This window comes from Phyllostomus discolor, chromosome 8 (assembly GCF_004126475.2).
Source record: "Phyllostomus discolor isolate MPI-MPIP mPhyDis1 chromosome 8, mPhyDis1.pri.v3, whole genome shotgun sequence".
In the NCBI taxonomy this organism is placed as follows: domain Eukaryota; kingdom Metazoa; phylum Chordata; class Mammalia; order Chiroptera; family Phyllostomidae; genus Phyllostomus; species Phyllostomus discolor.
Window position 1 is genome coordinate 23983293 of NC_040910.2, and position 12567 is coordinate 23995859.

At 38.1% G+C, this 12567-nt stretch overlaps 1 protein-coding gene across 5 annotated transcripts in view; it reads left to right on the forward strand.

Annotated features, from left to right (window-relative positions):
- The window catches only part of FSTL5 (follistatin like 5), a 546524-nt gene that overhangs the window by 403579 nt on the left and 130378 nt on the right, over positions 1–12567 (forward strand). For all 5 annotated transcript variants that reach the window (XM_028519771.2, XM_028519772.2, XM_036031946.1 and 2 more), the window contains one exon: positions 3474–3594. In XM_028519771.2, the coding sequence (XP_028375572.1) occupies positions 3474–3594 (121 nt within the window). The remainder of the gene's footprint in view (positions 1–3473; positions 3595–12567) is intronic.

Here is a 12567-nt window from a genome sequence, read left to right on the forward strand (position 1 = left end):
GCTTGTCTGCCTTATGCACACTGGATGTCTTGCTTTATATTTTAGGTAATCAGTAATTATTTGGGGCTCATAATGTTTCTTAAAATGTTTTTAACTCTAATCCTTTGGAATTGATTTTTTACAGGAATTTCGCTTTCCAACATTATACCCTACCACATGTCAATTCTTTGTCTTAGTGTTAACCTGAAACAGCTCAGCCCTTTCTGTTTGGTTATTTCCATTCTCTAACCTAAGTGGGTGGCCCTATAAGCAGTTTTCTTAATGGTAGCCCATGGTAATGCAGGGAGTTTTATCTCACATTTGTATTACGCAACTTCTTTGCTGGGAGTCAAGCTCCAAATCCTCTCCTATTGTGCAGGCTGTGAAGTTTTTCCTGTAACTCCAGGAAAGGTTCTGCTGGCTGCTGTAGAAGTGGGGTATGATTAATCTCACATAAAATGATGTTGAGGAATTTTATTTTATTTGATAGTTATTAAGTAAATATTATTCTTCATAAATAATAAGATGGTCACAGTACACAGTATATTTCTCCTTCCTCCTGCCCTCCCTCCTCTTTCACTCTTGGGCTCCCTGTCGTCCTCTCCACCTTCACCTTCCCCTCCTTCCTCCCTCTCCTCCTCCTCTCCTTTTCCTTCTCGGTTTTTGTTCTCCTTCTCTTTCCCTTTCTCCTCTAATTTCATATGTATTCTTATTCTTCTTTCCTCACCTCTCTCTCCTTTCTTTCTCTCCTCTCTGTCTCCCTCGACCGAGAGAACATTTTTGTTATTTTCACACTCAGATTTAAAAGCCCCATAGTAATTTTCTTGATTGCAATCAATCTGTAGTAAAAATCAGTTAGAGGAAAGCTATTTTTAACAGAAATGCACTTGGTATGAATATATGTAAATTGGAAACACATAAGGTATACTTATGTGAACATTGGTAAGTCACTGGGTACTATCATATTTTGAATATACAAAGATAAAAAATCACAAATGGGGTGAAAAAGTTTTCGTGATGAAATGATGCTGAGATAATTACAGTTTAGACAAAAATGAATGCTCACTTTATAAATATATTTAAAGGAAGTTTTAAAGGATTAGATATAACTTTTACAAACATGAGGAAATGAGAAGGCAATGTTGGGAAATAGTTATATTAAATCAATGAAAAAAGGCTTTCTAATTATAAAGTTGGTATAAGAGTAAAAAAAATATGTCCCAAACAAAAATATCCTACGCAAAGTTAAAAGAGGAGAAGTACATTTAAAAATTTGGGAATCTACATGAAAAATAGTAAACTCGAAATTTAAAAGTTGGAAAAGGAAATAAACAGTTCTTAGAGGGTAAATATTAGTAGTTACCAAAATATGAAAAAGCTTTTAATAATACTAATAAAAGATATTGAAAATTTTCTAATTACATCTTAAGAAGAGTACTTGCAACAGCAGCCTCATAGTCATCTTTATTCTCTGCTACTGAGAAGAGGAAGAGAGTCATTCAATTAATATTTTAAATGCTTTTTTTATTAGATCCTAGGAGATTCATCCAGCTTTCTTGCTTTTTTCACACCTACTTTCATTACATTTGTAGCCTCTTTTCTTCAGACCTTCTAGCGTATTTGACCTATTTTGTCTTGGACACCTTGTCTTGACTCTCTCCTTTGTTCCATTTTTCAGTTTTTGCTTCTAGCTCAGTCTGTGATTGAGAAGGAAGGCAGCATGGTGTAGGGATATAGAGCACAGGCTCTGGGGTGAGCCTACTTGCTATCTCATAGTGGATTTTATTTGCATTTCCCTAATGGCTAATGATGCTGCACATCTTTTTGTGTGCTTATATTGCCCGAAGTAAACCTTTTTGGAGAGATATCTATTCAAATCCTGTAGCCATTGTTTTAATTGGATTATTTGTGATTTTATCATTCAATTGCATGGTTCATTATATATTCTGGATTCGAGATAAGTGATTTGCAGATATTTTCCCATTCTGTATGGTGATTTTTTTTTTTCATTTTCTTAATTGAATCCTTTGTAGAACAAAGGTTTCTAATTTTGATGAAGTATAATTTATCTATTTTTCTTCAGTTTGCTATACAGGGTCACTGAAATCTTTGCTTAGTTGTCTTAATGGTGAGTGAATGATTGGACAGAGAAGTAATGAAGTATCTTGAATCAGTGCATCTTCTAGGCTTTGCTGAGCTGCTCTGTTTCTGTTTATTGTCATGCACTGAATGCTCCTACAAGCACTTGCTAGCCTGCCTTAGTCTTCGCTAAGGTCAATCAGTGATGAGGGATTAGGGATTCTCTCCCTAATCTGAAAATGTAAAGAAAATACATCTTTTCTGGCCATGCATATAGCTCTGCACATTTGTATGGTCTTCTAAATTCCCAGGAAAATATACATTTTTTTTCAAATCTCCCAATGGACATCTCATTCCTGTGTTTCCTTTTAATTTTTTTGTTGTTGAACCTACTGTTATATACAACCAGTAAGCACCTCCATGGTAAGAAGCTGTCATGTTAAACTTTTTCCCCCAATAAAGTCCTTGTGGGTAGATATGTTTACAAAGACGAGACCTTGCGGGAGTTCCAAACTTCTTACCTGAGTTGTCTGCTAGGATGTTGAGTTACCAAGCTGGTGGGTTAAGGCTTCCAAGGCAGCTGTGGAGAAATAATTGGCATATAGACATGATAGTTGGCTTTGCATGTACTGTGAAGTGATTGCTACAGCTGATGGTATGTAGATTGGTGTGAGCTTTTGCCTATTTCCAGAGTTCTGAAAAAGTTGATTTTGACAATTTTGCCTATATATTCCTTGCCTTTATGGAAGAGAAGATCTTATCTTTACTCGTCCTAGGGTGCTTCTTGGATTTTATTTTGATGAATAAGTGTGAGATTTTTTTTCTTTCTTTTTTCAAAGGGGTTATACAATTGTCCCCATAGCTTTGAAATGTTATGGTAATATTTTCCTAATGTATTGATTGTTTCTGGGTAAATAAATAATCCTGCTGTAGCAATATGGCTATAAATTTAATGAGACCACACTGCTTTAATATTTTTTTCTGGGTAAATGCGTTATTAAGGGTCATAAAGCTTGAACAATTACAAGTGTAAAAAATGTCATTAAGAGCTATTGTTTTAGCTACAAATAAGAAAAAAGTCATGGCATAATTTTATTTAATTGAATATGTAAACCAAATTAGAAAAAAAAGTGGAAATTGAGCTAGTTTACACATAAACTCATATATTTCAAATACATACTAAAAAGCTATGGTATGGGTGAGATTATACTTTTTAAACAAAACATGTCATATAAAAATGATAATTACCAGCCTTGTAACTTTATAGGACTAACATATTATTATTTTGAAAATTCAAAATGATATTTTACCCTGTTCACTTTGCTCCTGAGTATACTCTTTTAAAAAGTAAATTGTTAAAACACAGATTAAAACACAAACAGCTCACTTCTTAAAATTTTTCTTGTTTCCTATAGGACTTTGGAGATGATGGGTCACTGTATATTACCAAGGTTACCACAACTCACATGGGCAATTACACATGCTACGCAGATGGCTACGAACACATCCGTCAAACTCACATCTTTCAAGTGAACGGTAAGAATTGTGTGGTTGCTATAATTACTTTTTGCTTCACTAGGTATTTAAAAAATATTATAGTTGACTGGAGAGACAAGGCTTCATTTTATTTTATTTATTTTATTTTTTAGTCTTAGGACTTATTATTAAGGCAAAATGTTTTTCAATTAAAAAAGTGGTTGAGTTGAATAAATACTCTAAGGCTGTACCACTTTTCTCACCATGGATCATTGCCAAGTAACTCCTTCTAATTAAAAAATTAAAGCACAGGAAATTGAAATTAGTTTTGAGAATATCAACAAATAGGTAATCATATCAATTTTAGAAACTGAAAAAAAATAAACATTTAAACATGTTAATCAGATCTACTTAGTTGATCTTATTAACAATGTAGAAAACCATTTTTTCCCCACAGCAAATTTCATACTAATTTAATGGCTATGAACATTGGCCAAGTAAGCTGATACCATTCTTATAATAAGAGCTTTGATTTACCTCTGATTGAATTCAAATTTTTGTTATTTAGTTGAATTGATGATATACAATTGCATATTTGATTAATACACACTGATTCATTTTCATACTAATATATATGTTAATTACTTTGTGATTTACAAAGAGTAGGTAGAAACTTTGTTGCCTTTCTGAAGGAATAGCTAGGTGGTTCATGTGGTTGGTACGGAATACGAAGAGAACAGCAGGTGTGAGTTTGGAGGGGTGGCCTGGGGCCGGATCTCGTGGAGCCCTGTGGACCTAAATATTTCGACTCCCATTCGAAGTGTGATGGGAAGCGATCAAAGTGTTTAGTGTATGAAGTGGTACATTAAAATGACTGGAAGAACTTAGGTCTATTAAACAAATAACTATTTTAATAGTCCAAGGAAGAGATAATGGCTGCTTAAAATATAGCATAATGGTGAAGATCTAAAGAAGTGATCAGATTTGGAAGGCATTTTGAAAGTAGATCTGATGATATCCCTGAAGGGCCTGTGAGCATGAGAGAAAGAAGGTTAAAGAAAATTAACCCAAGGAATTTGAAGGATGCGTGGGGGTGAAATAAACATTCCTGTTTCCTCTACCCTCAAGGTCTTCCTTCCTGGTCTAATAATCAAATAGACATGAGACAGATCAACAAGAAAAAAATTTAATAATAGATGTGTATGGGAATCGCACATATATGAGAAAGCCAGAGACTAGGTAAACACTGAAGAGAGGTTTGGAAATAGAAAAGGAACTTGCGTATGTAAGACATCCTGAGCTATGGATAACGTAAGGTGCCTGGGGGGCTTCAAAGTCATTCCAGGGTGCAAAGGAGAACAAATCTTTAATAAACAGAAGTTTGCCCTGCCCTGTAGATAGGTCAAAAGAAGTTATCTTGGATAATCTTAAGGGCAAGGCCTCTAATTTAAATTCTTCTAGGTAATTAAGAAAGAGGTGTAAAAGTTTCTCTTAAACAGTGGCTAAAGTTGCCTTCCTCACAAAACAATCTGCATATTGCAGAAACACATCTTGGGGTGACTTATTCTGGACCCTACAGAAGCATTTAGCTGTGATCATGGTATAAACTGCAACAAAGAAGAAGCACCTTTAGAGACTGAGTGAGATTAATATGTTTTGTTTTGTTTTGTTTTGTTTTGTATGGTTTTAACAACAGTTTAACTTTAATATTGTTATCCAGATGGAAGTCAACTATGCAAGTTAATACACAAGTGTGGAGATTGGAACATAGTGACAGGCTAAAGCTATATATTTAGTTAATATCAAAGTGCATAGACTTTATTTAAAGCCACAAATCTAAGCTTGAAGAGGCCACCTTAGGAGTGAGTATAGATGGATGTGAAGTTTGAACCTTGGAGCTAAAGTTAACAAGTGGAGAAAAGAAGACGTAGGATGAGCACCCTGTGATGGGAAATAGGTGTCCTGGAATCAATTAAGAAAATGTTGGGGGAAAGGTTGAGAGTTGAGAGTTCATGGTTTGATTATTGTTGGCATTCAACAGAAGCAAATCTATGCTGAGTTTGGGTGCTAACCCAGTTGGCAAACAGGCACAGCTGAAGGCTTGGTGATTGGTTTCCTGAGCCCAATTACCGTGTGTGTGTGTGGGGAGGATGTTCCTCTACACATCAACAAACAGCTCTTGGACACCTGCAGGATGTCCAAGAACTCCACTCAATTATGACACTGTCTACCCAAAAATAGAATCAGATTCCACAGATAAAGGTTTTAGTCCCCCATGACTACCAATCCCTTCACACAGACATATAAGTCAGATACCAGCTACAAGCCCAGACTGTTTTCTGTGCTTTTGACCAACTCAGTATAGATTCCAGTGTCCCCCTCCAACTCAGAATGCCATTTGCAAGTCCAGGTTGTCATCTGACAAACAGAGGTTTCCACAAACCTCTCATTGGGATCAGTTAATTTACTAGAACACTTCACAAGACTCAGGGAAATACATGAGTAGATTACCAACTTATTACAAAGGATACTTACTAGAGGATACTAGAGAATACGGGTCAATAGCAGGTGAAGAGATGCTGTGGGGGGGCTCTACCCACAGGGACCCCCGGCTGTCATGGATGAGAATAAGTCTACCAAGACATGATCTGCTTGGGGAGGGAAGGTGGCCAATCTCTCAAAGGAGAAGGGCCAAGAGCCTTTTCCTCAGTGGGCTTTTATTGGGTTCATTTGCACAGGAATAGAGATAAAGCTCATTTATCATTGTCAGGCAGTAAGGGTCAAACAATAGATAACAAGGAACCCTGAGGACTTATTTTCAGTCAGCGTCAGATAGCTAAAGAGCTGTAAGACTTTGAGGAACAAACTTACTTCTAGTTTGGACCCTTATCATTTAATTGAGAGCATTCTAAACAAAGCAGGTTTCACAGAATTTTACATATTCTTTCTTAGGCCTGATTGCCTGGGGAACCCACCCTTTCCAGCACAGGGCTGCACCACCCTTTGTCATTGTTTCAGGCTTAGGTGGAACAAGGGAAGTAAGGCAGCCAAGAGATTAGGAGATTTCTCTCAGACAATGAGAACTCAGGCTTTGTCAAAGCCCAGGGACAAGGGTCCATCACTCCCTTTTGCTGTAGCCCCCAAAGTCCTTCCTTGGGGGCCTCCCACATGATCGTGCCTGTCTTAGATTGTTCCCCTGTTGGTGAATCTTACCCGTCATTGGCTAACCGACCAAGCATTGGAGGCCAGTTATGATGAAGTAAAAGGAGCAGAAGTGAGCTCCTGCTAGGGAGATAAGCTTTTGTCTCCTTGGTGGCTTATGGTCCATGGTCGCTCTCTCAGCCTTAGCCTTAGAGGGGGTTACAGCTTCTGAAACCAGGCAGGGCAGTTCCCAACAAAGAGATACAAAGGCTGGAGTCCCAAACAACAGAGCTTCTGCTCTCCAGGAGCATGGGACTTGGCATGGTGGTACATGGAAGCATTCTGGGTCCTTACTGGAGAAGCTCTCCAAAAACAGGACCATGGAGCTGTTCTCCTGGGCTTTTATGGAGGTCTCTTTACTTAGTCATTGGCCATAGAAAATTGACCTCATTCTCCAATCCCTCTTCCTTCCCTGAATGTGGGAGGATAGGAAGTTGCAAACCTCTGATCACATTGTTGGTTTTCCTGGCAACAAGCCACCACAGTAGGGTGGGGTCTAAAAAGTTGACTCATTAACATAACAAAAGTCATGTTTATTAGTCTTAACACTTAGGAAATTCCCAGGTTCTGGTAGCCCTATGCCAGAAATGGGGTTGAAAAGAAAATATTTTTTACTGTAAATCACAATATCATAGCTTGGAAATCAACTTTCAAGAAAACCAGTGAAGAAAGCAGGCAAGATAGGGAGGAGTTGATGCTTGTTGTTCTCACTAGTGTCAGATGTTTGGAGCTGGACTTTCAGATACAGCATTTGCACCTACCTGAGGACACAAAATCTTGGTGTTACAGAAGGTAGTTGGTTAGTTAGTAACAAAGGAAGGCAGCAAATGGAATCAGACATTAAACCAATTAAGTGGGAAAGTCAACTTTACAGACAGCTCAGGGAATTGCCACATCCTCTGCCCAAGGGATGTTAATCCTCAATCAAGCAGGAAAGACCAATTTCATCATCTCCCTGAGGAACAACTGGTTCATTCACCCAGGTTACCCGGAGGAAGGGGTAAAGAGTGACAGGGAAATTCCTTTGCTGAGTACGTGCTCAGTAGAAGCTAGACAATGAAACACAACTTTGAGGCCTGTGCAGAGAGTATCAAAATGGAGATCACAAATGGGAGGAGTCTAGGCAGAGAAAATCCGGGAAAAGTATTGCCTAGGATAAGGATTTAAAACCCTGAAAATTCCAAGAAAGGGATAGGATAGCAGGAAAGCCCAGCACAGACCCAGGAAAACCCAGGGAATAGGTTGGATAGTTTGAAAGACAGCCTGCTTGTTTCTGAAACCAAGAATGTATATGGAGGATTAGCAAAGAACAGCTGCTACTAGAGTCTGCCCGCTCTCTACATCTCTGAGAATATTATTTCTTTTCACCCCAGTGTACCTTGGCACGGTGCTTAAACTTCTCCCTCACTTGTGCCCCAGTCTAAGGCCCACACCATGTTAGAGTTCTCCCCAGGTTGTAGAGCAATGCATGGCTCATGTGCTACCTGCATCAGAATCGCATGAAAAAAAAAAATGATCAGAAATATAGAACTCTGACTTTGCAAGCGCTTTCCTGAAATTTCATTTGAAATCTGCATTTTGACGAGTTTCCATGTAATGATGCTGCCTAATGAAACATGAGAGCCATTGTAAATGGCTGTTCTTTGGGAGTTTCTTCTCCTGATTCATGTGCAGGCTTCTTACACACCTCACTCATTAGCCATGCTTCAATGGGAGCCCAGGAAAAGACTTTGAGCCAAACTCCAGGCTTTCCTGTTGCAAAGTGTGCCCTGAATTGCATTGGGAAAATGCAGTTTTCCTAGTTCATTCTCTTCTGTGTGAACTGTATACCTTCTGATCTCAGGTTTTTCTTTCTTTCTTTTTTTTTTAAGGACTATGCTTATTTAAAAAAAAAAAATGTTCCAGGAGAGGGGAAGGGAGGAAGAAAGAGAGAGAGAGAAACATCAATGTGAGAGAAAAGCATTGATTGTTGCTGCCTGCATATGCCCTGACTGGGGACCAAACCCACAACCCAAGCGTATGATCTGACTGGGAATTGAACCTACTACCCTATAGTTTGTGGGGTGATGCCCATATAACTGAGCTATACCATCAAGGGCTTTTCTTAAGTAGAATATGGGAATAAAGACATATTGAGGTTTCAGGGCTCCATCACCCCCACTATCAGTCTCAACATTATGAATTAATTAAGAGGGATTCAATACAGCGATCCCCTCTTATCTGCAGAGAATAGACCCCCTGTGTATGCCTGAAAGTGCATATGTACTGAGCCCTATATATACTATGTGTTTTTCTGCATGTACATAACTATGATATATTTTAATTTATAAATTAGGCACAGTAACAGATGAACAACAATAACTAATAATAAAATACCATATTTTTTGGACTGTAAGACGTACTTTTTTCTCCCCAAGTTAGGCAGGAATAATGGTTGTTAATGCTGATATTGAGTTCTGTTTACATTTACATTGGTGAAATATTATGTTATTTATGTTATTAAATATTTTACCACATTTTTTGCTTCAAATTTTTTTTCCTATTTTCCTCCTCTAAAACCCAGGTGTGTCCTGTGGTCCAAAAAATATGGTAGAACACATAACAATATGCTGTAATAAAAATTATGTGAATATGGTCACTCCTTTCAGGGTGTCCCTTGCTGAAGTCTGTGTGTGGGCTCAGTGTCCCCATTAATCGGAACACGCTTTCTGTTCGTGTTTTCTTCCCACAGAGTTAATGCTCTAACTAAACACTGATCACATACTGTGGCTATAACTTTGGCTGTTTGAGGCTGACAGCAAAGCTAGCAGGATTTTTTTTTTTTTGTCGTCTTCACAGTTTCACAGGCAAGAGATACACTCTTACTGTAGATCTTAGCAACTTCAGCATATAATTCTTTTCTGTCCTTTTTAAATTGAGAGCTTCTACCTTTTCACTTCATGGAAGCACTTTCTAACTTCTCTTTGGCCTATTCGAATCATCAACATCACTACTCTTGAGCTTTGAAGCCATTATTAAGTCATATAAAGATTATTCAAACACAAGCACTTTGATACCATGACAGGTGATCTGATAACGAAGTTGGCTACTAAGTGATGGATGACCTTGGAGCACACAGTGTGGAGACAGTGGACAAAGGGATGATTTATGTTCTGAGCAGGTGTAGTGGGACTGCTAGGGATTTCATTACACTGCTCAGATGTATATGTATTTTAAAATGTATGGATTGTTTATTTCTAGAAATTTTCTTTTAGTATTTTTGGACCACTGTTGACTGCAGGTAACTGACACTGCAGGAACAAAACAAAACAAAACGAAGACCTGCCTTGGGAGGGATTGCCTAGGCTGGGCACTAATGCTTTCCCTTTCCTAGGAACATAGATCCCTAAACCTGGGAGGGAAGCCAGACTCTTCTATTACCTCCTGCTACATGTAATCTGCTTCAAAACCCTTGATAGAAGTGTCTTCATGAGGGATGGAGTTTGGAAAGAGGAACAATTACACTATCTTTGCTGAACATTAGTCGAAAGTGACCAGAGAGAAAGCCCTGTGGGAGCTGCATGTGGGAGAGGCATGGTCAAGGGAGGGAGTTTTGTAAATTGCAGATGTGATCGCCTTTTACACTGAGATAAACAATTTAGTAAATGTTCCCAGACCAAAGGGGTCCATTTGCATGTGTTCACCAAAGTCCATTAAGACACAAACAGGAACTTCCAACAATTAAAGTAAGGGTTTATTTTTAAGAAGTGACCCATGCCCAGGGGTACAGGTGAGCTACTGATCAAAGACCTGGCTCTGGATAGCTTTCAGGAAGATGTGTTATATAGGTAAAAATCAGTGATCGTGGTGACTAAGGGAATCAGAGTCATGGGCAGGGTCATGGTCTCTCTTGATTGGTTGATGGTAAAATAGTGGGTAGTTGGTCAGTGCATCTGGTCCTAACTGAAGTCAGCCATGGTACTGCTTTGTCCAGTTTCCCCATTTTCTGACTTTCTGGGCCTGGAGCTAAAGCACAACTGAGGCCTAGATGTTATCTCAGTTTGACTGAAACTCTCTCTGGAGTCAGCACACTCAGGGGTTTGTTCCTAAGATTATTCGATGCTGATCAGAACTTCATTTCCACGAGGGCTTAAAGATGAAGGGAGTGGACTTGCAAAGAATGAGGAGGGAGGTGAGTCAGGGGGCTGGATGAGGCCACTTTGCATCAGAAAGAAAGAAAGTAGAAAGGTCTGATTAAAGAAACTGGGTTTCCATGTGGATATATAAAGATGCAATGCAGCTCATTTAAGAGAAAAGGGGATAATTTATTTCAATAGTCAAGTCCTTAAAGAGTTGATATAATGGTTATTCCCATAAAGGGGTTGGTGTTCAGCAAATGAATAACTAATCTGTTGGAACATTGAACAAGACAGACTCGGAACAAGTACTCAGGGTGGGAGCATGAAGAAATCCTCTTCACATTGCTGTGATTTTTTTCAGTGCAATGAGTGATTTTTTTTCATCCCAACTATGAAAAATGAGGAATATTGAGAACATTAGTAGTTTGAGGGAGGAAAGAGATGTAAAAATAATTACCCTGCAGGACAGGAAAGTGATGAAAATAGCAGTGTGTCGTTGTTATGCTGGGTAGATCTCTGGTAGTCCAGCAGAAGATTTACATTCATGTTTTTATTCAGTTGTGGTTGGCTGTGAATTTGCAGTCATAGAAAGAAATGATTTGAACTTAACCAGCATTTTATTTTGTCAGGTGAGTAAGCGGGAGAGAGACATACAAGAAAGTTAAGCAAGTTATAAGAAAATGATCATAATAAGAGGCCACAGAATAGAATAAGTGGTGGGGTAAGGAAAGAAGCAAGACCATGAGAAACATGAAATGAAGTAAAAAATTGACTGTAGTTTTCAAATTGGTCAGATAATAATAAAATGGTATACAAGAGAAAAAGAAATGCAATACCTTCACTCACAGCATTTTCTTAAGGCATCTGGCAATTACTGTTTATAAGAAATACTTTTAATGAGATTAAAAATATGTGGACCGTAAAGTTGTGATAAATGTTTAGGCAGCTCAGAGGTTCTAAATCTAACTTGCCAGTTATGGTTTTAGCTGAAATGGAGAAATGAAGTATTAAATAACAGTAATTCATCAAATTCAAATATTGTTCTGATGCTTTATCAATGAGGAGAGGCAGTAAGTCCATTTCAAGAATCATCATTAATATTGAAAGCTAATTGAAGAGGCTAAAAATCTGTTGAAAATACATTGTGTGTGTATCAGTGAGAGATGGCCTTTAGTTGCCATAACAGTGACCCAAAATAACAGGGCCTTAGAGAAGATACTGTTTTTCTGTTCCCTCATGAATGGAAGAAGACCCAATGAGGTGATTCAGGGTGGCCAGTCTATAACGACTATAAATCCTATGCTTCCTTTATTGTGGTTAGGACACGATTTCCATTCTTCGTGCCATCCCTTGTTGTCCAAATGGTGGTGAACATTTCAATCGTGTTCACAGTTTCACAAGGAAAAGAGAAGACAGAAGAAGGAAGAAATAGTCCAGGGCACCCAACAGAGCATTTTTTTAAAGGAACTTTAGTGGAAGCACCAACAATAACTTCTGTTAGTCCTCTCAAAAATACAGAGATTATCAAAGTACATTTCTTGAACAATTAAGCATTTAATTAATTATGCAGATGGGAGGAAGGGGGAATATATTTTGTAGGTAACTAGCTATCTTTGCCACAAAAGTGTCTGGTATGTCAAACTATTTTGCAAAATAGTAACAGAACAAAATTCAACTGAATAACTTTGGAGATCTAATTGGCTTTATTAAGTGG